The sequence below is a fragment of the Simochromis diagramma genome, unplaced genomic scaffold (genome assembly GCF_900408965.1).
Source record: "Simochromis diagramma unplaced genomic scaffold, fSimDia1.1 OVJJ01000293.1, whole genome shotgun sequence".
NCBI lineage: Eukaryota > Metazoa > Chordata > Actinopteri > Cichliformes > Cichlidae > Simochromis > Simochromis diagramma.
The window spans coordinates 2,250,702-2,278,322 of record NW_024386801.1 but is presented as its reverse complement, the minus strand read 5'-3'; the positions used below and the strand labels follow the sequence as shown (position 1 = coordinate 2,278,322).

The 27,621-nt window shown below is 40.5% G+C and overlaps 2 protein-coding genes across 4 annotated transcripts in view; one reads left to right on the top strand and one right to left on the bottom strand.

Annotated features, from left to right (window-relative positions):
- Window positions 1-9,740, top strand: part of ttc38 (tetratricopeptide repeat domain 38) — a 10,956-nt gene extending 1,216 nt beyond the window's left edge. For both annotated transcript variants that reach the window (XM_040025078.1, XM_040025079.1), the window contains exons 2-14: window positions 161-238; window positions 356-437; window positions 1,110-1,281; window positions 2,314-2,487; window positions 2,890-2,965; window positions 3,289-3,408; window positions 3,541-3,600; window positions 3,822-3,860; window positions 5,681-5,762; window positions 6,170-6,335; window positions 7,510-7,669; window positions 8,096-8,169; window positions 8,533-9,740. In XM_040025078.1, coding sequence (XP_039881012.1) covers window positions 161-238; window positions 356-437; window positions 1,110-1,281; window positions 2,314-2,487; window positions 2,890-2,965; window positions 3,289-3,408; window positions 3,541-3,600; window positions 3,822-3,860; window positions 5,681-5,762; window positions 6,170-6,335; window positions 7,510-7,669; window positions 8,096-8,169; window positions 8,533-8,620 — 1,371 coding nt within the window. In that variant the 3' untranslated portion in view covers window positions 8,621-9,740. The remainder of the gene's footprint in view (window positions 1-160; window positions 239-355; window positions 438-1,109; window positions 1,282-2,313; window positions 2,488-2,889; window positions 2,966-3,288; window positions 3,409-3,540; window positions 3,601-3,821; window positions 3,861-5,680; window positions 5,763-6,169; window positions 6,336-7,509; window positions 7,670-8,095; window positions 8,170-8,532) is intronic.
- Window positions 4,501-27,621, bottom strand: tspan33b (tetraspanin 33b). Of its 2 annotated transcripts, XM_040025082.1 has the most exons (8): window positions 24,108-27,621; window positions 18,059-18,116; window positions 17,514-17,641; window positions 17,285-17,359; window positions 14,598-14,693; window positions 14,103-14,231; window positions 12,094-12,255; window positions 4,501-10,500 (listed from the first exon to the last, which is right to left on the bottom strand). In XM_040025082.1, exons 1-8 carry the CDS (start codon window positions 24,201-24,203, stop codon window positions 10,432-10,434), a joined length of 813 nt encoding a protein of 270 aa, XP_039881016.1. In that variant the 5' UTR covers window positions 24,204-27,621; the 3' UTR covers window positions 4,501-10,431. The 2 variants fall into 2 exon arrangements, with proteins under 2 accessions (XP_039881016.1, XP_039881015.1); XM_040025081.1 differs by having other exon boundaries at window positions 14,103-14,693.

Genomic DNA, 27,621 nt, shown 5'->3' with positions numbered 1-27,621 from the left:
ATTTAAGCTCTGGGTAACACTGAAATGAAATTGGCTGCCTTTACTCGATGAATCTTTAACCTCAGGTTGCTCAAGCCGACGAGACAACAGCATGTTTGTCATGCAAACACACTGAAACCCAGCATTAACGTCTGCACCATTATGCTCCCGTTTCTTGCAGGCATGGAGGGCGGAGGGGCTTACATTGTCCACCAGCAGTAATGAGGCTTGTAAAATGTATGACGCCATACTCACGCAGGTAGCCTACCTAACACCCGAAAACACCTGTTCCACATGCACACGCAGTTTGCACGCAGTTTGCACACCGTGGGTGTTTCAGGCTGTTTAAGATCTAAATTGTGTTTTAACCCCCCAGTACGTGAAGTGGAGGAACGATGACAGCTTGGGAGGAATTGAAGGATGCATTTCTGCTGTCCAGGCAGCTGACCCAAATTTTGGTAACTATATGTGGGGTTAACTATGCTTCTGATAAATATGGAAATAAGGAAAACAACAAAATAAGACTAAAGAAACCCTGAGATGTCTGATTAGTTTATACGCTGCAAGGAAAAACAATTAAATGTGGCTACTACTCTTTAAATAAACATGTTAGAGGTCAGTCACTTCAGATTATTTCAGTGTTGTGTGTAGCTGGGAGGCGTCAGCTGTCAGTTTGAGCTCTGATCAAGCATTTAGTTGTTGTTCATGCAAATGACTTTACCCTCCTTTGTGCAAGTTCAACACTTATTGATTCTCCTCAGAACTTGCAAGCTGCTTTTTAGTTTAGCTGCTGTAAACACACACGTTGATTGAATTGATTGATCCTAATGTCTGGTTACATAAGAAAAACAATTTGAGGTCTTCCAAGTTTACCATTGCTGACAATAGACACCCTTTAAAATGCTGGCTGCTTGCACTCATTCGTATCAGGGGCATACAGTGGAGATAAACAACTCTTATTCTTCATCTCATGTTGCAAATAAACAGAAATGGAACCAAGAAGCTCCTGTAATATTTTACTTAAGTCCAAAGGCAAAACTTTACAAGTGCATGTGATTCGTTCCCCATGAGAACTGCAGCTGCGGAAACCTCCAGAAAGAAAAGACAGCTGTTATTTGTTTTTCCTGTAGTTATGGGGCATGTGATAAGTACAGGCCTGGAGCTAGTGGCAACAACAAGCTCCACCAGGCTGGATGAGCGTCTGTCAAGTGCTGTGAGGAGGACGGTGGAACTTGCCAACAGCCAGGACATCACTTCCAGAGAGAGACTCCATGTCAAAGCCATGGAGCTCTTCTCACACGGGTAAGGTCCAGAGCCAGACCGCCACAGCAGGAGACGCAGTCACAAAGCAGCCCGTGCTTCATTGGGTTGTGTTTGAGCCAAATTTATCTTTGAATGTTTTCCTGCTCAGAAGGCCTCAATAAACCCATGATGACGATATGAAACCTGTATCAGTCAGCAAACCCAATTCTCTAAATGTTCAAAGTGGTTGTGAATTCACAGGAAACTGATTGAAAAGCATGTTTATGATTGAAATACATAACAAATGTAAAATCAATCAATCAAACAAAAACCTCAATAATTGACAGCACACAAACACTTATTTTTTAAAAGCATAAAATGTGGTTAGTTTTAGCGTCCCTTATCCAAGAGCCCTGCACACTGCAACAGTTTTTTTTTTTATGTGCACAAAACTGGTTTTATCAAAATTATTTTAAGGGTTAATTATTTAATGCTATCAAAAATATTTCTGTTATAAATCTGTACAAAATCCTGATGTAATGACTTTAAAATGAAGTAACTTAATCATTCTCAGAGTTGTATGCTAAGAGAGACTCTTACATATTTAATCTTATCTGTCACTGGGGTCTGTAGTTGAAGTCTGAGTCGAAATGAGTTTCATTGAGCCAGAAGAAATAGGTTGAACTTGTGTTTTTTTTTATATATAACACAGAAGTACAAGTGTTTTTTGTTTTGTTTTTTTTGTTTTATCAGGTGATATTCATTCCCTAAGTTATTTGCCTGGCCTTACGTGATACACTCTCTTACTACAGATTGTCTGCCAAGCTCTTCTGTAAAATTTCAGTCACAGTCCAACAAGTAATATTTGAATTTTATATTCATTGTCTTATTTCCCCGGGGTATAGTCAGCTATACTGTAATATCGAGGAGCCATTTTGGCTCTCAGCATTGTCTTTGCGATACTTTCCAAGTCCCTCTAATCTGCTCACAAAGCATATTGACATTTGTGATTCTCCAGGTACCGATCAACGTTCCCTGAACTCGCTCTTCTTTTCTTTCTTTTTTTTTTAAACCGACACATTTGTCTTGCAGAAATTTTCCGAAAGCCTGTGAGGCATGGGAAGATATTCTGCTAGACCACCCAACTGATATGTTGGCCCTCAAGTTTGCACATGATGCTTATTTCTACATGGGAGCCCAAATGCAAATGAGGGACTCAGTGGCCAGGGTGCTTCCCCACTGGAAACCACACATGCCTTTGTCCAGGTACAAAAGACGGCTTAATGTCACCAGAGATTTTTGTTTGTTTGTCAATCTAAACATTGATGCCATGCATTGGGACAGTATGGATGCATACCTGCAAAACATACAGCGTGTAAGCTAATGAGGCTTGTTTACAGTAAGTAGTTGTGCAGTGCTTAGTATTTTTGTTTAAAGTGTGCATGTATGCTTTCAAACTGTTAGGATGTTCTTTCACTCTGCCAGAGTAGCTTTGCATGATTCAAAGTTTGAAATAATATAAATATTTCCAGTATGCTGTGCATTGGTGTAGCTCGTTTGTAAATTCACTGTCTGAAATGAGCCATATTAGATCTTCTTTTTTTTTTTTTAATTTATTTGTTTACTTTGTTTTTGTGTGTACGTACGTGTGCACATACCTGCTCTCAGCTACCTAAATGGACTATATTCCTTTGGTCTCCTGGAAACTCGTTTCTATGACCAGGCTGAGAAAGTAGCCATGGAGGTGAGATTTTCTTCTCTGCTGTTATTCAAGCTGTTGCCATTATTGTAGCAGGGGGTTTTGGACTCTCGGTCCCTTTTCTGATTTCGTTAGTTCAACTCTGCAAGTAATTTGCTGTCAGAGACCTACAGGAATAAACAGCAGACCCTTCAAAACTCAGCGTGTAATGCATACAAAGTATGATATGAGGGTCGCTGAAAAGATTGGGGAACATCATGTTGAGTGTTTAGAATGCAGTTATTTTGGATTGGTCGTTTTAGATCTAGTTACTTATCAACACGTTCATTGCTTCTTCTTGCTTCGAACCGGCAAACTCTCTTGTGAAGGGGCTCGCTCTAACTCCCGACGATGCTTGGTCAGTCCACTCTGTAGCCCATGTTTGTGAGATGAAGGCAGAGTTGGACAAAGGCTTGAAGTTCATGGAAAGTAGAGAGAAAGACTGGGAGGTACGATGACTTTGGTCTTTTCTGTTTTTGATTAATCGCATACAAGTAATCTGTTCCATAGACGACTGAATTATATTACATATCCAAATAGCCCCGGGAAAAGTATTTGAACTCTGTAATGTTTAATTCCAGGTAACTGACATGCTGGCCAGTCATAACTATTGGCACTGGGCTCTATTTTTCATCGAGAAGGTAAAGATGATAATGGGTTTTTCAGTCAAGCGGAAAGCTGGCAGTCACAGTGTTTGTGGAGAATGTATTTATGATATTGTCTCCCATAGGTAATTTGAAGCCTGGGGTTGATTATATTGTAAGATTAATTTGTGTTTGCATTTGGGCAACTCAATTTATCCACGTTGCCCATTTCTCAGTGCTCAAGTTATTCAAATTTGTCTTCTTCACCTCCTCCACAGAGGCAACACGAAGCTGCTCTGCAAATATACGACACTCAGGTTGGTTTCTGTTGAAAGTTTGCATCTAAACTTTAATACTATAGCTGTCTGAGTACATACTCTTAGTAATTTCCAGAGTCACGCATACGCCACTGCACAGCACTACACAAGAGACGCAGACTAATGCAGTTTGATGTGCTCGTTGTGAGTCAAGAAGGTAAGCGTGAACAAAAATGAAAGTCAAATCCATATTCATATGTCAGAGCCAAGGAACCACCCACACTCATTTCAGTGTCAACAGCCAAAGCGGATTATATTTCGTGATACTCCAAAAATAAGAGAGACAATTTGAAAGTACATCTCTTTGATGTCCTGCACCTTTAGAATAATACTTCTCAGCTAAAAGTTTGAACGCAAAAGAAATTCTGAAATTCACATCAGCAAAGTTCAGCATCTCGTTTTTTTCTTTTCTTTACTTAATTTCTCTGATCTGTACACAACGTGGTCAGACGTTGTGTTCAGTCATCATGGACACGGATGTCATGGTAATTCTTGGCTGACTTTCTTTGAAGTGTTAGGTGGATACACCTTTAAATATTTAAAAACAAGAATTTGGCTTAAAAGTTGGATTTTAGTTTAGATTTTTTTCTAATCCATCAAAGGTCAGAATCATACGTACAGGCTCAAATATTTAAATATTTTTTGTTTTTTTTCTGTTCGTTTGTTTTTGTTTTTTTTGCCTTGTTCACATGATAGTACTTTTTTTTGTATGTGCCCATAGATTACACATTTTCCTGCATCCAACTGGTTTGCCACTGGTGTAACCAGTTTCACAATGGCAGTGTTTAATCGCAATTTGAGTTATATTTTTCTGTACTTTTGTCATATTGGAAAATTATAAATAAAGTTGTCAAAAAAAAAATACACTCACTTAAGTCTATTAATAAGGGGTACTGAAGGTCGTACATTGTCTGGTAATTTGACAAGGTGAAGACCTGTTAACTTACAGCATACAAATTATTTGCTCGACATCACGCGCTGAATTGGTCAATGCTCAGAGCAATGGGAAAGTCCAAGGAACTCGTGTAGATTCACACAAGTTGGAAAGGTCTCTCTGAGCCATTTCTAAACAACTGGAAATTCTAAGATCATCAAACTTCAAAACTATTGTACATAAGTAAAAGTTATTCAGGTATGTCACAGCTTTGCTAAGGTCTAGAAGAAGACCCCAAACTGTCAAAAATCCTGCCGTGAACAGGAAGCTGCTGGAACACCAGGCTGAGCGTCCACAGTGAAGCATCGCTATGAACCGAGAAACAAAGCCCCTGCTGCAAAATTCAAGCACAACTGAACTGAACCCACAGAGACAAGCTAAATGCCTTGTGGAGAAAAGTTTTATGGTCAGACAAGACAAAGATTGAGCTGTTCGACCACAATGACGAGGAAAGTTTGGAGAAGTAAAGGTTAGAATAGGCTACCAGCTGTCAGTCAAGGTGTGGGTAGCATCAAGCTCTGGGGCCGTTTTCCTGCAGTTGATACTAAAGGACTACCTCCAACTTCTTCTTTACCTCAAGTCAACAGCTAGACAGCTGAAACTTGGATACACAATTGGGTCAGTGATCCTAAACACACTTTGAAACTGGTTTATTGAGTGACATTTAACCAAATATGAGTTATATACTGTATATGTATGTATGTGGCCCAGTTCTTGTTTTTTATAGTCCTTAAAGATGTATGCTCTACAATTAGTTAAACCCTGGAAAAAGAACAAAGGGCAAAATGACCATGACATTCATGCCCATGACGAGTGCATGTAAACGTCTGTATGTCCTTTGGTGATTAGAATGAATAGTGATGACAGTGTGTTGTGTTCAACTAAGGTTTTCAGGCGTTGCAAGGCCTCGGGGGCCATGTTGGACATTGTAGATGCCTGCTCATTACTTTACAGATTGGAAATGGACGGTAAGATATAGAACAAACTGCATGCTAAAAATACATCTCAGACACTCATCACACTCTGATTAAAATTCAGGAGTAATGCATTTTTTTTTTTGTGCTCATAGAATATGTTTAAAATGATGCCAGCTGGCAAAACGCTGCAACATTTCCTAATGTGTTACTAATGGGCTGATGGGCAACTGGAACAAATAATTTAAGATAATTTAAGACAGTATGGTGTTGAGTGAAACTGCTAATGAGGTGAGATAATCTCAGTTGCCATCCTTCATTAATTTGAACCTCAAAAGTGCTTTGTTGGAAATTAAGGTAATTAACAGAACCTCTGACCACATTTTCTTCCTGCTCTGTTTTACAGCTGACTATGCAGCCTTCAAGCTGTATTAGCGTGTTTGTGTTTCTGCATGTTTCAGGAGTGTGTGTGAAGGAGCGTTGGCAGGAGCTGCTCCAAGTAACTCGGCCTCACACTGACGATCACGTGACCTTGTTTAATGACCTTCACTTCCTTATGGTGTCGCTGGGAGCTAAAGAGACTGGGACTAGTCGGCGTCTGCTGGAGGGCCTTCAGGAGTTGGCGAAGTAAGTTTCGTGCCATTTCTTCTCTTCACTGCACACCTCAACACTCTGTCAGGCTTACATAAGAACAACACAAGCCTTATGTAAAATGGAGACAAGACTGAGCGTAGGATGTGAGATAGAGTGAATACAGTCAGAGAGAGGGGCTTCCCTCTGCAGCAGATGCCTCTGAGGTTATAATGGCCTGTGCTCTTCGTTTCGTCGAGCATACAAACCACAGAACAGCTCACATTTAAAACCTTAAAGCTGTCGTGCTTTCACTATTACTTAAGACGTGTTGGATTTCTTTGAAAGTGAGTTAAGTAAGAAAATGTAATTTTCTCCTCATCGCAGCTTTACTTTGAGTGTATTAGACGAGCTGCATGCATGTTCAAACGCAGCATGCATCAATTACATCTAGCATGTTACTTTTTATTACCTGGGTCTTTGGAGGATTGCATAGTTTAAACTAATCCATATTTTTCCATATGGTAATTATACAGTCAGAGGCAGTCACTCAGAGTATTTGCTGATCTGAGAAAGCTTAAGGACAGTGAAGTGAATCCTTCTCAGAGGTCTTTGCAGCTTTCCCTCTAGATTGACTGCTGTAGGGAGGAGACTGGGCCGCAGAAGTTTGGATAAGTGCAACAGCAGCACTTTTTTTTTTTTTTCTTTCCAAAGACAAACCTGAGAGAGTCATTCTCTGAAGTCATTTCAGATGGACTCACACTTCTCGAAGCTTTTAATGCACTTACAGTGACATAACAAGTGTTTAAATTCACATAATATTAGATGCACTTCACTGAACTCGCTTCTGTTCAGTTCGTCTCCATTTGTGTGAGGAGGGCAGACTTAGACACCAATATGCTATCACACATGGAGAGCCTGCCACAAGGGAAACTACCACAAAAGATAAAGGAGAGGGAAACATTCCTGTGTCTTTACAAGTCAGCAAAAAATGTAGAAATAAACTAACTAGCCACAGTGTCTTTTTCCAGAATGTGTTCTTTATGTTTGCTTTAATTTTCTTTTTGCACGACAAACCAGATGCCTGGATTTGTACTCTCACAAAATATTTAATGCTGATGCTTTCTTTGAGATGCAGCATTAACAGTTTTTAACTTGTTACTCTGTGTCTTTGGCTCCTTTTATAAGAAAAGTTGTTTCCTTTTTTTAAAACAGTGTTTTTCTTGCACAGGGAGCCAGGAGACAATCAGCAGCATCAGCTGGCCGGGACTATAGGGATACCAATGTGCCAGGCTATGCTGGAGTACAACCAGGGTAACTACGGTCAAACTGTGGAGCTACTATACCCTTTACGCTATCGCATGGTAGACATAGGTGGCAGTGATGCACAGGTAAGTCTCAAAGAATTTATTAACTGTTAAAGAAAATCATTTCAAACTGCAGCTCTCCTAGTGAACTGCTGAAAATGTTTAAGCCTCGAGGCTTTGCTATCTTTGGATATCATTGCTCATACTTTGTTTTCTTGAGCAAAAGTGAAATCCTTGATGCTGTAAAAACAGGTCAGAGGTTAGGAGTGTTGTGCAGAAAAGCTGCAGTCTTTCTATCTATGAACATACCAGACCGTGTGAAAATGTGGAGTGCAGTGCACCAGTGTATGAATAATGAACTCTTTCATGTTATTTTTGTTCTGAGAACCGTTCTCTAAGGCGTCACAGTTTACATAAAATGTAACACAATCTAACACAAAATGCAGAATGTCTTTTTACAACTGAAAGAGGTTTGTGTCTAATAATGTGTTTGTGTATTGTTGTTTTCAGAGGGATCTGTTTAATCAGCTGCTTATTCATGCTGCGATGAAATCGGAGAATAAGCACCACCAGAAGCTGGGAAGGTAAGGAGCAGCAGGGATTTCAGGCTTCGTGCTTTGGGGGTGTTTTCCCCCCAATATCAGTGTGTTTTTGCATGGGAATATGCCGGAAGATTGTGCGAGGGGAAATAAAACCCCATCTTTCATTCACTGAAACACTGACAGTCCAACATAGTTTTGTTGCGATTGCTGTCCACTCCGATTTTCTTTAACTGCTTTCCATCTGCATACAGAGCACGAGCTGCTTTCATGCTCCTATTATGTAACTGACATCCATGTCTGTACAGCATGTTATACTTTCATTATTGATCAGCTTAGCCTCTCAGCCAGCAGTCTCTTTGAATCTGTGTTCATGTCTTTGCACTGTCTTCTGCTGAATTTCCCCAGATGTCTTCTGGCAGAGCGCGATGCCGTGAGGCCAAACTCCCCTCTGACCCATCGTCTGATGCAGAAAGCTCTTGCACTTCAGGACTAGAGGTGCACAAACCAGTTCCCATACAAAAAAAAACAACCATTGTGGGTTTAAAAGATTTCACTATCAAGAGCTTGGAGTGTTAAGAGAGTGGAAACCTTTCATGCAAATCTCATTGTAGTTCGCATTGAAGTTCTTTCTTACTATAGACTCCAAGTATTCAATAATTAATACACAGCTGTAAGCTAGTTTGACATGAAAAAATATGTAAAATTGAATTATTCAAATTTCTGCAATAACTTATGTGCAAAAAAATTTAATTTTATTCCCCAAATAATTGTATTTCCATTTTTCTAATGAAAGCTTTTATTGCTTGTATTACATGACAGTGGTGGCGCTGTGCACTCTGAAGCTAGACTGAAAACAATGTTATTCTAAATGAACCTTCTCTCACTTTCTATATTTAAACAAATAAACTAACATTTGCTTTTATAAATATTCTATATTGATTGTTTAGCTTATCAGAGCTTCAAATGATGATTAATATTACTACCACTGGATCTTGATTTGTGATGCTCAGCAATAAACAACCCCCCCGCCCCCAAACCCTGTTTAGCTGGTTTAATGCTGTTGTACATTTTATAAACCGTCTTAAGTCCTTTCATTTATTTAGTTACTGTACAGCTTGGTATGGTTTTGAAATCGCTTTTACATTGTTGTAAAAAGATTTCCACTGGGCTAAATTGAGTAGCAGCTGTTGAACTGGTGCTACAAGGCTGAACCCCGACTGAAAGGTGGGAATGTGGTGGTAATGCTGCTGAAATACATAAAAATGTGAGATTTAAAGAAAGAGAAAAATGTTTTGTTGGGGAAAAAATAGCATTTTGAAATTTCAAATACCTAAAATGTTATATTGAAATTGATGTAACATTTTAAAATGAGCTTCCTTTGATTAAAAAAAAAAATCAAAAATGTAACATTTATTTCTTTGATTAGAGTTTAAAAATAACTGATTTAATACTGAACACTTTGATCTATATGTATGTATCTATATCCATGTATGTAACATCAGCAATAGGCTGACATGTCTATGATAAATGGTGTTGAAGAAATAATATACAAAAACCAATCTTTGGACTTTGAGCGAAATAAATTCGTCACAGTTGTGACTGAAACACTTGAAGTGTGTGGCGGTGCGCTATAAAAACAGCTACGAGGACAATGCTTTACCCACAATCTGCTCTCTGTCTCTCATGGACAGCTGAAGGTCTGTATCTGTTTGACCAACACAGGGTTGCAGAACAGATGGCCCACAGTGGCGAGTACGTACACTGCATATTGGCTGCATTCGCACAAAATCCAGTGTGACACCTTCTTGCCTGGTTGTGTGGAGGTGTGGCTACGCCTACCTTGACTTTAGGATCAGAAATTGTTTGATTTACTACTTCACTCTCTTTCTTTCCTGTTAGCTGAGGGAGGGAGGCGAGCAGTGTGTGAATGTTGTGTTTTAAAGGTCTGGAAACACGACACATAATGACTTGCTTTATGTGAGCTGATGTTCATCGATAAACAGTAACATAAAATAATAAATGCATTATGTTTTAACGCAATTCTATAAGCAAACTTTTCACATTTAAAGAGATGAAATCTTGACGTCAATGTTCAAAACCGGTTAATAATATATACACTTGGCATATAATTGACTGTAAATAATACATTAAAGTGCATCACACTCGTATACCTGTAGGCAACCACATGTTAAGAATATCACATGCCCGGATATTGCAGTAGTAGCTGTAGAAAAGATGTCCTTGAACATGTCAGAGTACTGCAAGTTCCTTTCTTTCGTTTTCTTCCCCTCTGTCGTAGCGCTCTCACAACACTGAGGTAATCTCATCTTGAATCTGAGAGATCAGGATCTGGGACAGCACAATTCCTGCAATCTAGAGGACAACAGCAGCCACTTTAGATCACAGAAGAGGCTCTCTGTAACTGTACGTTCTGTACCGAGCATCTCAAGGTCCCTTAGCAGGGTGCTGCAATGTGGCGCTGGGAAGAAAGGTTCCCAAATTAGTTGAGACCGACTCAAACGAGTCACTTAAAATAATTGCGTACTCACATTTGCACGCACCTGTCAAACCGATCATAAGGTGTTCTTACAGAGAGAAACCAAACCATTGGGTTGCAAACACAGCTTTTAAACAGCAGTCTATAATTAACACTTTGGCTTGTTATGCAGACAAAGTAAGTGTTTTGAGAGGATATGCAAGACTTAAAAGAGAACTTCATCAGATTTACGGCACATCAAAGCATTAGAGAACTAATGCAATTGCTCTGTCGGGCCTTGTGGGTAATTTGTGCTTCTCTTCAGATTCACTGCAGAGCCTAGCATACAGATGAGAACGAGACAAATCAGTTTAAACATCCTGTGCTAAAGTTACACCTTCTGCTAGATTGCCATTTAATATTAGCTGAAACATTTTAATAAGTAAACAGAGTAATTATTTAGAGGCAGCTCGTTATAAGTGCTAATTTGCCTAATGTGTATTGAATGGTTTTATTTAGTTATCAGGGCGTGTTTTCAGCATCATTGGTAGAGGGGCAAAACAAAATCATCCCCGTAACACATCCTGTCAGCATTTTGTAATTTAGGTGGTCTTAGGTGTGAATACATTCCTCTTGACCCATTTAAAAAAAATATAGTTCATGATGGGAAATTTTAGCAGGTAAGTAGTATAAAGAACTGCTATTGCAATAGAAGGCGTCAGCATAGATGTTTGGTGCATATTTATGGGACAACATGGGAGGGATGTAGAAGAGGAAGAAGAGCTTCAAGAGGAGGCCTGTCTATTTTCAAATTCTGGCATTTCAGATTCTCTAGATTTCCGTCTGCTGCAGCGGAAATGCTGGGGGATCGTGGTGCGTTGCACAGTGAGAATCAGGGAGTCGTCAGCATCTCTTAGACATATTACATTATCACACACACCCCTCTACCTCTGTTGCACATTAACCTGTACTCATTCTAGGATAGTGTAATAAATGAATAATGTGCAGTTAAAATTTTATTGTCCCAATGTGCCTAGTTATTGCTGTCTAGGTAGAACACACCATTCCAAATCCCTTGAATCACAGTGGCCTCACATTAACCCTACTCCTTATCTGTTTCCTTTAGAATCCAAGTTTTATCCCTTTTTTTAAATTTTATTTATTTATTTTTTTACAAGGACGATATTGAACTTGTAAAAAAGGCCGTGGGAAGCTCTCAGATTGAGATTTGTATGAGAGTATAAAGCCTGCATGGCTCTGATTGCTGAAGTCTAGCTTGGACTGTTTTCGCAGCCACATCCAAAAACCCCAGTTTGAAGTTTGCCTTTGAGGGAGCGTCTCCAGTCAATATGTTGATTGCTACACACTGAATCCAGCAAACTTTCATTAATAGTTATATTGGCTCGTTTGTTTGTAGTCTTATTCAAGATGAAACTAGTCCTTTTGGCAAGTTACTAGTCCTGTGTTGCCTAATTACTACACTGGGTTACCTGAGGCAAGGCCAGACCCAAGGCGAGAGCTCCCACCAGCAGCAGATGAGACTCGATCCACATCACTGCCTTGTCTGCACAGCCTACTGGGTAGATCGACTTGTTTGCCTCCATGAAGTTTTGCGTTTGAACTCCAAAACCGCACATAGTGTTGATCACTGCCTGTAAGCCAGATGAACAAAAGCAAAGACAGACGAAACACTGAGTGCATGATACATTGATAAGCACGTAAACCTAAAGCACTCTAAACACGTTCAGATCTCGCTTTCATGCTGCTGGTTTCACATTGCTTGTTTTTACTTTGAATTGAAAGTAAATTGGAAATAATGAAAGAGTGACGTTTGTTGAGAGGAAAGAAAATAATGTGAGCAGTACAAGCAAAACCCACTGGCTCTGAAAAGAAAAGCTACCTAATCCCTGAGGGAACCGTGCAGTTACAGGGTACTACCAGCAGGTCGCAGCACAGCAGCAGCTCTCAAACTGTTTAATTAATAGTTTTTTAGTTGTTTTTAATGTTATTTAATTTTTACCCCATGTTGTAAAATGTTGCTGTGATCTGTTTTCAGAGTTGCATGATGTTTAATCAATAGTGTGATAGATGTTTTTTCCTCAGTGGTGGTTTTCAAGCTGTGCTGCTGCGTCTGTACAGAGATTTTTTTGCGTGTATTTGTGAATCCAAAGTTTGTGCTCATGCAGACATTTACATATATGCTGTTTGTATGACAGCATGGATCCTCATGCACGCAGATAGCTGTAGTGTTGATTCAGTAGTCTCAAAATATCATAAAACCTTCATGAAAGAAGACTTTGATTTGGAATCATCTGTGCAAATTTACTGTAATCATATCGGAATATGTTAAACATGTTTTTTTTCTTTCTTCTTTAAGATGGAAATTGCCTGGCAGTGACTCATTCAGGTACTCAACCAATCAATTTGCAGATTCCTTTTAAGAGAAACTGGTTGGCCATTATGAGACCAGTTCTGTGCATGACAGCTAATCCCAAAGGAAAGGAAGGTAATACCAAAAACTGCTTTTACAAGCAGATGCAGACGTGTTCTTGCCACCTCCCGACTGAGAGCCTCTTTAGTTTGGACACACTTGCGTACATGTCAAAACAACGCAGGTTGTCACAGTCAGGCAGTGCTGGCTATAATTCAGCATCCACAGACCATTAGCTAAAGTATCGGGTATATTTTATAGATGATTTCAAATTTTCTTTGGGTCTCTCTTAATGCCAGCTTGTCAGTGGAAAGTCTTGAATCCTCATCATCAGCTGACAGTCTCACTTCTGTTGGATAAGACAGTCTGATGTCTTAGCAGAGAAGCCTCACTTCTAATCGAATGTAACTGTCTGGAGACTCCAGGGACCCGTAGAAGTCCTCTTCTCCAAGTTTAGAAGAAATAAATGCATAGCTGCCATACTTTGTCTCCCTTTGAATACTGGCCACATACATATCTTGCATTCAGAGAGAGATGTGTGGAGGTGAATGTGAAATACACACGACTGGCTCGTTTTGTATAAGCGCACACTTGTGTCGACATGGCTGGGTAGCTTTACGTGTGTTATCCTTTATTGCCACAGTCTGTTCTACTCACCAAGCTCCTGCATAAGACCCTGCTGAGTCAAGATACAAGATTTTTTTTGTAACTTTAAATTTTCAGCAGTTTTATTTATTTTTCTCTGTTAATAAAGTGTTAAGAGCCTGTTTCATCATCATACAGCTGCTTCTTCTGTTCATGTCATAATCTTTCTGCCTTTCTTGTTTCTGTTTATCATAAATGTGAAGGAGGTTTGATTTGTCAGTTGCTTAATCAAGTGAATTCGGCATGACAGAGAAGATTTAAAACGCTGAACAAATTTGAAATGCTGACTGAAAGTGTGAGGTCAACAATGTTAATAATACATCATCTTAAGATTATGAAGGTTTGTGTTAAGGTTTCTTTTAAGGCACGCTGTTAGTTTGTACATGTTGTGTATGTTAAGAGGCTAAACAGAGAAAGACTGACCTCCCCAGGAACAGGAGTACAGCAGGAATAAGGCACACCACAGCGCTCAGAGCTGGGGTTGTCATGTGTACAATTAAAGTAGAGGTTCCAAGACCAATCAGTGTAGTTGTTCCATCCACAACACTTGAACTGGGGGGAAAAGAAAAATGAAGAGTGAACAGTGAAATCGGGTGTATATTTAGAAACATAGTGTTGGTCTGTACTGGGCATCCTGCCAGTCAGGGCTTCTCCCGTGGGAAAACCCAAACTCATAAATGTGCCAGCATGTGCAGATGGACGAGCAGTTTCACATGAGGTGACCCACAGAGAACAGGAACTGTAAGTTGCATGTAGCCTCCTGTGGAAACCCTCGCTAAGGCAAAAAAACAAACAAAACAAACTGCGGTTTCTTGCTTTAGTCTCAGATGCATCCAATAAACTATCTGTGATCAGTTTGAAGACTTCTACAGACAAAAGGAGCCACTCCGGCTCAGTGGAAATGGCCAATGAGAGCACCTCTTTTTGAATGTAATCCATCAGGTTCTGCAGATCCAGGTCATCCCTGTAGTGCACAATTGCTTTCTTTACAAACTTTCCCAAAGCATCCCGTGCCTAAGAGAGAGGAAAAGGCTGATTGAATACACAGAATAACAGCTTTAATATCAACATTTTGCACGTTTTACAATAAACTATCTGCAGATGTCTTTGTTACTTGCCTGCTAAGGTGCTCATTGACACAACTGATCTCTCAGTTAATTACTCGGGTAGCATTTTGGAGGATTGTAAAGTACCTTTTTGTGAACCCTCTTTTGAACAGATGCAGTGGAAAATCCCCACAAAGCTTGAAATGATGAAGTCGAGGATAATTTCAGATCCAAGCTAAAACGGTTTCTGGGGAGCTGTCAGACACCTATTCATAGTTAATCAGGCGGCTTTGCTGTAGATTTGATCGACTTTTTGTGGGACTTTTCACCATTTGCATAAACGGTATTCATGTTCAACGTTGCATTGAACTTTTTTTTTTCCATAAAAGGCCACTTCAGTTTTTTCTGAAAATAAACAAATATTAACACATGGGTTTGGAGGCAACACAGCATCGTCCTGTTTACATTGTAAAGCGTCCCGCGGGATGCACGTAAACCAGGCGGCAGCAGAGCAGGAAGTACAGCATACATAATAATAAAACCTGCCTGTGAGAACTATACATGAAGCGCATACCAAACACAAAGCACATATGCAGGTTCTACATTATAGTAGATAATTACTTGAACTTAGCCATTTGTTATTATAATGTGTCGATTTTCATCAGCTCCTCTCGAGCTGAATAAACAAAACCTAGATGATATATGAATACTGACTGAGTTATCAGTAATGAGCATTTGAAACTGAACGAGGCCGATTCAGACGGTGAAATTTTGTTACTTTAACTTTCATTGTCTGTAAGATTATTTTCATTTTCAGGGTATTAACGAGGGCTTGCATTGTTCATATTTGTTTTTGCTATTCTTCCACCCTTTAAGACGCTGAGAACAAAGAGGGCCATGGTTACACAGGCTGAGTTCAGATGTAATATATGCCAATAGGAGCACTGTATGATAATGAGCCACTGAACTTTAAATTCTCATTAAAACGAACTTCTCTGAATGCTTTGCTAAAGGCTTTGTGAATTGTTCGCATTACAAACTACGTTAGAACAGGTTATGTTGATAAATACTGTGAGCACTGTCAAAATAGCCCAAAATGTTATCCTGAAGTAGTTTTGTTAATTTGTGTTAGGATTTTTACAATGTTCCTTACGCTCACCCTGTGCCTTCCCCTGTTTCTGTTCCCACGTGGTGCAGTTTGCTCGTGGGCTTTGGAGGCTACCGTCACAGTGTGTCATTAGCGGCAAAGTCTCCTTCAAGGGATCTGTTGAAATGGAACATTTGGTTCCACTTTGAAGTGCCGAAGCATTTGAATCATTTAGCGAGGAAGGATGCTGGGAGGGTTGTTAAACTACTCTGTTTAGCAGCAGGCAGTCTGAGTGCTGACAGAGAACACAAGGGAGAGGAGAGGTATCATCAGGCACCAGGATCCCCGCCACCGATGACAGCGAGTGCTGCCACTGCTGGCAGTTGTGTTTTTTATTCTCGGTGGAGCCCTAATGGGATGTTAGTGAAGGGGATAAGTGGAGGGGGATCCTTCTCATCCCTGTAGTCTCCAAACCAATCACTTGGGTCATATAAGTATAAGATATAGGCTGAGATATAGTACTGTAGTACATATGTACATTCATGCAGCCACAGAGTAGATCACCTATGGTCACAAAAACAGACATTTTTAATGTATCTAGACCTGGAATTAAACTTATTATTAACGTATAATAAAAAACAATCGTTAAAATTCTTTTTTTGTTTTAAATTGTTCTAATTGTATCAATTAGAGAGGCAGGAGACAGGCTGCGAATGAGACTATTTAGTCAGGTTGATTTAATTCTGAAATCAATAAAAGCTGTGGTCTGTGGGAATAACTGCAAAACAAACGCATCAATGCAAAGACCAAACGTGTCAGCGAGCTCAATAAAACTTAAACTCCAGTGGTCAAAGGTACTGCTACTGCTACTGGCACCATTATTTATTCATATACATAGAGACGTAGTACGTTAAAGTTTATGAGTTTGCCTGGAAGCACACTCTTGCTTCTTTCCATTGTCCCCAGGTGCCAACAATTAGCTCACTGAACACAGTGCTGTCGTTGCCGTTATTGCCACTAGCATTTAAAACTTTGCCACAATAAACCCAAATAGTTTTTATATCCAGTCACTTCAAATCACATTGTAATACCGAGAGAAAGTTCTCGCGTATTTTCTGTCAGTCTACAGAACAAGCCTGAGTCATTTGGAGGATTTATAGAGAGTGACACAAACACTGATTCTCACTGGAAGCTGGCGTATACGCCGTTCTGTTTCCTGTGTATGCTGCGCAGCACAGACATTAACAAGACATTTCCCCCGTGGGCTAAGCTGGCCCATCTGTGGGATCAGATGTCTGCCTTATTAAGTTGCATATACTGCAGTTTACAAATGTACAGAATGTCCAAAAGCCGGGAAATGACACCATAAATCAATAGTGCTCATTGTTATCACTGGAGCCTGAATGTGGCCTTAAATGGCCTCGTAGAATAACTGAGCCAGCGCACAGAACAGTCTGTAAAGATTCAGATACCTGATCGGAGTAAAAGAAGCCCAGAATCGCTATGGCCAGCTGGGTGAGGAAGACCAGTGTGAGGCTGAAGGAGAACTAGGGAGTAAAGACAAAAATATTAAAAGGCTGTGACTAATATCATCTTAAAGGACAGATTAGTTGTTACACATAAGATGTGAGACTTGGCTTTGGATTAGATGGAAGCAAAACACTGTGCCAGTATTTGTAATGTGTCTGTGAGGTCTATTACTGTCTTGAGGAGGCGAATGTTCTCTCTGAGAGCTCCGATACAGCCACAGAAAGTGATGAAGAACATGACCACCCCCACCACGATTAAGATGACAGCCGGGTCGATCAGGAACGTGTCCCTCACCGTGTCTGGCAGAAAGACGGGAAAACAGCCTCTGTTTGTTTCCAACCCCAATACCTGATTTTGATTTAAATAATTCCATCATGTACCTTGTTTCCCTGTCTTTGCAGCATCCCTTCCTACGCTAGCTGCCTTCATACTCTACAATCATTAATGATCTATTGTGGGGTTGTGCACAATGAACACAGGTAAAAAAATTTTGGTTGTCTCTCAACTATATATATATCTCATAGTAATTACAAAATTAAAGACACCAGGTAAAATGAAGGCGAAAGCCTGACACACATTTGCTTTGTGCCAGTTTACGATCCCAAGGAGAGTGCCACCTCATTCCTGCACCTCTTTTATGAGGGACGGTTTATCGCTGGTCTTTAATTCACTTTGGAGTTTTAGGAGGTGTGAGCGAAAAGTGTCGTCTTGCGTACCTGTGGCCTTCTGGACTTTAGCATACACACCAATTGCAACAATCAACAGGGAGAAAACCTGGAAAAAAAGGAGATGATTTTATTGTTACCAGCAATTTTTATTTATTTTTCACCAGCAAAGAAAGCAAGTAATTCTCCTCTATCGCGTTTGCTGTCTGTCCTTCGTATTCTGCTTGGGAAATTCAACACCAGCTACTTCTAAACTGGTAATTAATTAGCAATAGCAAAGCCCAGAAAATGCAGTGTGTTTGTAATTTATCCAGGTTGAGTCTTTATTTGGATGTTTGAAAAGTTGTTGAAAGGAAACATGTTCCTTCCAGGGTGCCGACTCGGACTTTTGTTTGCAGGACAGGTGTGATTAGATTAGTGATGATAAGCTTTTTCCTCAGGTGCTGAGTAGGCAGAGCACCCGTTGCCATGGTAACTGCATCACTAGTTTATGTGTTGGCGGTAAACGGACAGATGGATATCAACAGGGAAAAAAATAATAACATATGGACCTCGGTTTAATGTGGAACCTCGCAGCAGAAACCAGACTCAGTCCACCTGTGACTGCGATGGAAATCCTCCAGAACTGAAACTCTCTCCAGTTTTCATCAGGATTTATACAACTGCGAGAAGAACTCGACCTTGGTTAGAGAATTGTTTTTATTATCCACCCTACCTTCACTTAGTTCTTGACTGTGATGTGTGTGCGTGTGCTTCTTTTAAACAGTGTTACCCGAACGTGTTGTGAACTGCTGAAGAGGTGAGTTCACCCAAATAGAATCGACGTATTAAAGGAGCCAAGTGAGTGGAAAACAGGTGGAATTAACGCTTCCCGTTGATTGCATTGTCAACATTAATTTCCCTTCTCTCTGTGATTGCTTTTCTCACCTTGAATAACAATCTGTGCGGTCCTGGCTTCCATTTCCAGCCTCCGAATTCACAGACATTCTCCTGATTACTAATTTGTGCGTGTTTGCTTTTGTGTATAAAGGATGCATTTTGTTCAGCCTTTATAAACACAGATTTGTTTCCGTCTCAGAAGCCTGTATTGGATCTCTAGAGGTCGCAAAGAACCATTGTCTGGGTGTAATTTTCCTTGAAAGAGGTATAATTTTTCCTTGGCCAGCCTTCATGCCAAACCGGTGTTTTGTGCTCTGGAGATGTAAATTATTGCATGACAGGATATGGTACTACTTTTTGAATCAATAATCTACCTTGACAAGAGAAAAGCTGCCAAAACACAAAACGTGGATAGCGCCTATTTTCTTTGGAAGTACCATTGTACATTTTTAAGGGGTATTTTCTGACATGTAGGAGTGTGCGCACCTGCAGCTCCTTTTGTCAGTTTTCCACTGACTGTGCCTTTTGTGAATGAGGGTGGCATTTGCAACAGGAGACACACTTACACAGTGAATGTATTCCAGCTCTGTTTTTCAGGCTTTTCAAAGGGATGAATCAGACTTCTCCCAGAGGATTTTGTGTGGAGGTGAAAGCCAGCTCAACTGAGCCACGGGGACGTGGGGACAAAGGCCTGATGGATTAGGGCTGCAGTGTTCGCTCCTGAGCCCATGTCTGATAAACAAAGTCAACACGGGCTGGGGTATGAGGCTGCTGCGAGTGCAGTTATTGTTGATTGGCTCTAAACACAGTAGGAGCACAGTACAGTGTTTGCCCCCCTGCTGTTTTTGTGGAGGATTGGATGAACGGGGATGTAATGGAGGTGTAGGGAGTTAGCAGAGTTAGAGATGTGATCTGTGTGCTCGACTTGTAATGTGCTGGGAAAGTAAGTGAGCCAAACAGCTCTATTTTAATAGTGTGTGTTTTTGTGCGAAAGCAACTGCTCATGGAGGACGCGGTGCTTTAATGGCTGCTTCAGTGTATCTGCTGTACCTTTCTATCAGTCTATCATTTCCCAGTTGTCTTGTTGTCTTTTTGTTACACTAACAGCCACAGTAGAGGAGCGTGTATAATGTAAGACTTGCACAAAATGCATAATGATTAAGTCATATCAGCAGTGCGTGTATGCCTGACATCTGTTAGAAAATAAGCGATTTAGGGCACCTGTCCTTGAATACGGGAGAAATGGGAAGGTGTGAGCGACTGACAGGGGCTGAATTGTGACTGTGTCAGATCATCTCCTGTGCTAGTGAGCAAAAAACATATAAGCATCCATTAACATCAGCGTGCTCACACATTTATGCAGTTATGTATCCACTATACTGCCTGAAATGTAACAATTTATCTACCATTAAGAATATCGTTCAAATATATCAACCAATCTATTTTCTGGCAGGCCTCACCTGTCTCAGCTAAAGTCAGTGCTCACGATTCAACAATAAGAAAGAAACTGATGTCGAAAATGGCATCCAGGGGAGAGTTACAAGGCGAAAACACTGCTGACCAAAAAGAACACAGAGGCTCGTCTCAAATTTGCCAAAAAAACACAAACAGTAACACGTTGATGATCCCAAAGACTTTTGGGAAAATATGCTGAAGACTGACGAGAAAAGCGTTCAAATTGGTGGAATGTTTGGCTTAAAACAAACACAACATTTCATACAAATAGTAATATGATTGTCTGGGGGCCTGTAAATGTCCATCCATCAGCTCATGCCCTGACGTTTAACCCTTGTGTTGTCCTTGGGTCATTTTTGTCCTCTAAAGAAATCTTTTGCTAACAGAAGTTATTCATTACTATGCTATGCATGATTGGAATAAGTTTTAAGTAATTAGATTTATTTATGGGGTTTTTATTGGATTTTATATCACCTGTGGTCCTCGTGGACAAAAATGACCCCAAAGTACAAAGTGTTGCAAAGAGCCGTATTTTCACACCATACTGCTTTCAAACATCTTTGATCTTGGATCACTGATGTGTGGGGTCAAGCACTGGTCATAACAACCACAACAACAACAGCAACAGGCAGCACAATGAGGAGGCAGTTGCTCTATATTCAATTAAATTTTATTTACACAGCGCCGAATCACAACAACAGTCTCATCAAAGTGCTTCATATTGTAAGGTAGACCCTACAATAATACATACACAGAAAGTAGCTCACAGGCCTCCACTGCACTAGAGATTTGCATACTTTGATGAGCATACTTTTTTTTACCATATTGTGCAAAGCAATGAGCAGTAGGACGGGAGGAGGGAGAATCAATGTTCAGGAAGATCCAGGGTTAGAAGATATAGAAAATATTGTCAATATTTAGAGCACATGCTACCCTTTCTCTGAAAAAGCACATCAGCCACCTGCAGAAGTGGAAGAAGGCTATGAAGTGAAGAAAAGTGATGAAGAATTTGAGCTATGTTCAAGCAGGTTCTCGGACATCCAGGACATGGTAGTCTGAGGAGCTTGGAGAGAAAGTGACTGGGCTTCTTGAAGTTTCTTGAATTTTCAGAATGTGAAACTGAAATAGAAGATGTGTCAGAGGACTGCACATCTTCCATTTCAATTATGATGAAGAAAAGAATCAAGCAGGAAAGAGGAGTCAGCTGAGACAGAGGAATATTTGCAGTAACGTGAGGAAACACTGATCTGGTCTTCTATCCTTCCCAGTGACAGACGATGCATGACTCTCTCATGTGCCTCAGAGAAAGATGATCTACCACAGTCCAAGCACATGTGCCAGGTCCCATACTCCTTCAGTGGCTTTTCTACTCGAGTACTGAAAGCATTACACACAGTGTATTCTGCGTGTATTCTGCTTTTTAACGTTCACATGCCAATGGATGCATCAGAGACTAAGTTGGGGTTCAGTAACTTGCCCAAGGACACCTTGGTAAGAACTCCAGACTAGAGCTCACAGAGATTGAACCAACAACCATCCAATTAGCAGATGACCTGCTCTACAGCCAACTCAATGACAAAAACAAGGAGGGACAACGAGAGAGGAAGAAAAATGGACCGAATGCAGCATGTGGGTGTGTTGATTCTTACTGCCGCGCATCCAGCAGAGTCGCTACGGCCAGTTTATGACATCCTGAGTCTGGTAGAGAAGTTTTAAAGGTGACACAAGATTAATCATGGAAGCACAAAAATGATATAATTCCTTGATAAAGACACAATAGATGATCGTCGTTCATGACACAAACGTGCTCCCATTTGAGGTGTATGGAACAAGTGGGTGTTTCTCCTGCTGTGATGTAAGATCCTGGTACTGATGTGACTGTATGAGCACCAAGTCCTCTTCAGAGGACTCTGTCCAACAGAACATCCAAGTAAACCAGGGAGCTATGAGATAAAAACATGGGCAGCATGTGATGCAGGTCCAGCTGTGCATGGAACATGCTAGTGCACGATGGCAAACCGTCTGTCCTGCAGTCAGGACTCGCGAGTTGTCCCTAACATTGCAGGTTTCCAAAAGACAACAATCACCTGTAACAGCTTGTTTACTGTATATGACCCTTGGCCTGCAACTGCAGAAAGAAAGCGGTCCATGATGGGACCAGTGCAGAGGAATGAACCTGAGCTTCCTCCTGCACTTGGGTCAAATATGGACACGCCTTTGTCCTCATGAAAGTTTACCTTTACTCAGACTCATGCCCTGGTGTCCTACCATGCCAAAATATAGAAAACTGTCAGGCAATGAGTTGGAATAAAGTTGAATAAAACCTTGAAACACAGAGATGGATGATATTTTATACTTGTTGCTTTATAAACAGTCAAAGCAAACGGGGGCATTTTTGAGCCCAGAGGACCACAGATGTGATTATTTGCTGCCAGTAAAAAACTTGAAGTTTAAAAACAGCTTTCTAAATTAACTTTGACATAAACCCGTCTGTGATCATCTGTTAAAGCAGCCGACTCTGGTTGTGAAATGATCCTCACAATAACTGATGATTTCATTTATTTTTTACCCGAAAACAAAGAAAAAATAATTCATTTTTATGAGGTTTTTATCAGACTTAAATTTGAAATGGAATAAAAAAAATTGTGTCAAAATGTTTGAATTAAGTTTTAATTAAAAGTGGGGGGAAAATCCACTTCATATTAATTAAGTATCAATCAAACCAGATGGGGACATTTTTGACCCCTGAGGACCACAGGTGCATGGAAATCGGGAGGACATTATGAGGGTTAAGGACACTTGGGCAATCCAGCAGGACAATGATCCAAACACACCAGCGAGTACACCTCTGAATGGCTCAAAAAAGCAAAACAAACTGAAGGTTTCGAGTGGCCTATTCAAAGTCCGAACTCAGATCAGGTTGAGATACTTTGGCGTGACCTTCAACAAGGCCATTCATGCTTGAAAACCCTCCAATGAGACTTCATTAAAACTATTCTGCAAACAAGAGTGGGCCAGAATTTTTCCACAGCGATGCGAAAGACTAAATACCAGTCATCACAAACGCTTGATTGCAGTTCTTGCTGCCAAGAGTGACACAACCAGTTATTAGGTTGAGGGGGCAATTACTTTTTCACACAGCACCGGGTAGGATTGGATAGCTTTTCTTTCCTTCCTTGATAAACGAAAGCATCGTTTACGAAACTGCATTTATTTGGACAATCTTTGTAATATTAAAATTTGTTACATGAGCTGAAATTTATAAATGAGACAAAAATGAGAAACCGGGAAGGGCAAATACTTTTTCACAGCACTGTAACTGTGGACTCTGCATTTGTGCAACCATGCTGTGAAATGATGCAGCAGTTATTACATTCAGAAACAGCTTCCAAGTAGAATTCATTTACAGAGTACTAGTGTGCTTACATGGTGTTTTATGGTTTAGTATGAGTCAGTACTCGATTTATTTGTTATGAATGCATTGCTGCAGTGATGTATACAGGCAATCAAAGTTCTCATGTGTAACTGTACTAAACGTGAAATAGGTAGCAGCATGGAGGCTGGGTGCTCCTGCTGTTTTTAACTCCTGATAATATCTGAATTTCTTTTCTCCATTGATTATTTATATACTTTTTGGTTTTTCTTTGTAGCAGATCTGTCTTCTTTGAAAGCTCTCTGATTGCTGGTGATTTGCATTCTCCAAAATATTTAGAGTATATTGTCTGCCGGGACGGCACAACACTTTTATCGTTGCAACTCTACTCACCCAAAATAAGAAGCTGAAGAAGAAGAGAAAGTATCTGATCCACGGGTTGACAAAGGAGAATGTCTCAGCTCGGTCCAGATTCAGTTTCCGGTCCATTATTTATTGAGGTGTAAAGCTACAGCGAGTTTCACTTGTAAACAGTCCCCAGTTCCTGCCCCACCCAGCAGATCTGCAGGCGCCATGTGAATCTGTGAGAAGCGGGTGGGTTGCAAGCTGTGCTGGTGTCGGGGTGGCTTAAAAAAAAGGGGGGCATGGATTTGTGACGCCGCCTCACCGTGCTGGTGAGACCCAGAACTGTCCATGTAGGCTGATGGGTCAGATTGCACAAAAAATATCTCTAGCTGACAGCAGCTGAATGGCCTACAAGCTGCCTTTAGTTTACCCCTGTGCATTCTGTCTCCTCTCGCCATTATGTCAAGGGGCCTAGATTCCACATCGCACAAACGCAGTGTCTTTCTGTATTAATGTTTATTGCTTGTGAAAGTTTCATGTTCTAGTCTGCAGATTACAGATTCAGATTACTGTTCCAGTGAATAAAGCAGAAGGACGGTTGACAGAGGCTGGACAATGACATTTTTGAGAGGAAGAACATCTAATGTAGTTACATGACATTGCCTTTTGCTGTGATGTCTCCAGTGTGCTTTAGATTGAATCTGCCAAACTCTGAGTAAATAACATTCAAACCAATAAAGAAGTTAAAAAAGAAAGAAAGAAGTCAAGCCACAAACTCTGTGAAGAGATATAGATTGAAAGACTAAAGCTGATTATTGACTGGTGATGAAGGATCATCTGTCAGAATGACCGGAAGCACAAAAACGTAACTATAAAGTTAATGTGTTACATCATCACTGGACACCAGATCCCTCAGTAACTCAGTGACTTGCCACAGACTCGTATTTAATGAGTTTCACCTTTTTTTTTTTTTTAGATTGAATACAAATCAGATTTTAGTTGAACAGAACCTTAACTGGGAGGAGGTTGCACTCTGTAATTATGCAACATTTTTACTTTACCTTTGGTAGTGCTAATGGAATCTATGGATTCCAACTGGGAGTGATATGAAAAGAGAGATGATACAGATGGGTGATACCATAATGATGCCCTGAGCTGTGCAGATACCACGAGCTTTGTTTGAACACAGAAATTAGAAGTATGGTGGATCTTCCTGTGATTGGCTCCAATCAATTGTGTCATGAATCATCACATTTTTTTTTTGTATGTGACATGCCATCACCATACATTTACACCTCATTCGCAATGGGTTGGACCCTTTTTGCCTTCAGAACGGCCTCAAGTCTTTGTGGAATGGATTCAGAAAATTGCTGGAAACATTCCTCAGAGATTTTGGTTGCAGCAATTTCGCATCACACAGTTGCTGAATCACTCCACCACATCCTGGAGGTACATGGGGCAAACCATTATGTCACCACTGATACGAGGTAAGCTAGATCAGTGTTTCCCAAACTTTTGGAGCCACGGCACCTACTTCACATTAGAACAATCACACAGCACAGCACCAAACAAAAATGTCACAAAAAGCACATTGATAATTTTTTCCTGCACAGCAGGCATAGTGGAGTTGGCTCGGTTTGTCCCCAGTATACCTTTTTTGCTTTCTTCTGGCATTTCATCTGGGCCGGAATTTTCCCCAGGGCCTGGGTCAGAGTGACTACTTTTTATTTCAAATATTTATGTATTGCTATGTAATTTCTTCTTCGTCTTCTTCTGTTTTACTGGCAGTTGGCAACCCATTTAATGTAATCGATAGATAATGTAATTGTTCTGCCCATTACTCACACCGATCGCCTGGAGTACTAATCAGGTGGAACCAGGTAATCTTCCACGGCACACCTGGTCATTTCTCGTGGCACAGTGGTTGGAAACACTGGGCTAGATTGATGTCATCATGTAGTTCATGCCAAATTCGGACATTCTCATCCAGACTCATTAAACCAGGCAACTTTTTTCTGTTGCCCAGTTTGGGTGAACCCATGTGAGCCTCAGCTTGACTTGAGTTGCAACCGGTGTGGTCTTCTGTTGGTGTAGTCCATCTGCTCCAAGGGTTTATGTGCTGCGCTTTCAGAGATGAACTTCTCCGTAGCCTGCTTGTAACAAGTGGTTATTTGACTTCCTTTCCTGTTGCTTTCCTCTTAGCTTGAAGTAGTCTAGCTACGCTCACTGGGTATTTTCTCTTTCTCAGACCATCTTTGCAAACTCTGAAGGTGGTTGTGTGGGAAAATCCCACAAGATCAACGGTTTCTGAAATACTCAGACAAGCTGTCTTAAAAGCAAAGTAACTTAAATCACCTTTCTTCCCCATTTTGATTCACGGTTTGAACTTGACATGTTAATGTATTCATCTGTAACATAATGGCCAATAAAAACCAAACATCTTGTAATTTTTACACAAATTTTGCTTCATCTGCAATCGTAAAAAATAGTCTGTAATGCTAAACCTAGCTAAGCAAAGCTAGCCAGTTGCTGGCTATGGCTTCATATTTGTAGCACAGATAGAAAGTGGTGTCGTCCTCCTTCCATGAACTCAGACAAAATACAGCGATTTGACCAATTTTGCTTTATTAATGGAATTTGTGTCATTATAATAATAAAACATAACTATTTTCAGCCAAGACATTCATAACCAGCAGCAGTTAAAATTTGCGACCTACCCACTCAAGGTTTTTTTTCTTATTGGTACTATTTTCTTCAGTGTAGAAAATAACTAGATATCACAGCTGTATGCTTCTTTGCAGCATCCCAGTTGCTTCCACTTCTGACTTAAAAGCACACAAACACAGTAAATGGGACTATCTGAAGAGCACTATAAGGTCAAGACCTTACATTATTGTAGAAAGCAACAAAACAAATCCCCTATTGAGCACCAGTGGAGAAGACAAACTCTCTTGTATCTGCAAGAAACCTCTAACAGTACCATACTTAGGCTGGGTGGCAATCCATTTGGCTGAGAGGAAACGGGGAACGACAGATATTCTGAGCACTTGCTGGCTGCTTTTCTGTTATTGCATCCCAAAATATACCCCATACTGGTGGTGGCATATTGTGTGGTTGTGGAGGTCAGATCATATGATACAACACTCATAACTCTGCTTCATGGCAAAATACCAATTAGATAACCTGGAGCTGACCTATTGAAAACCAACAGGGTCCAGGTGTGTGAAAACGATGAGATGGCATGGCTGTGTTGTGTTGAACTCTGAATAAAACAACCAACGTACCTGCACAGTTTTGACATCTTTAGATGGTTGAAAACCCTTAAATGAGAGCATGTGTCTAAAATTCCACCTGCTACTGCAGATCTATTAAGCACAGTGGAGGTTTAAAAGAACAAATAATAGGAAGCAACAGTAACCCTGCAGCAGTATGAGCCATGCTGTTTTTGCATGTGATGTTTAAAAGATGACAAGCATACCCCGCGAAACAAGACCGTGTGAGAACAAGCAGTACCAGAAACAACCTGCAGATCACCTCCACTGCAGGTTAACAAGTTCAGCAG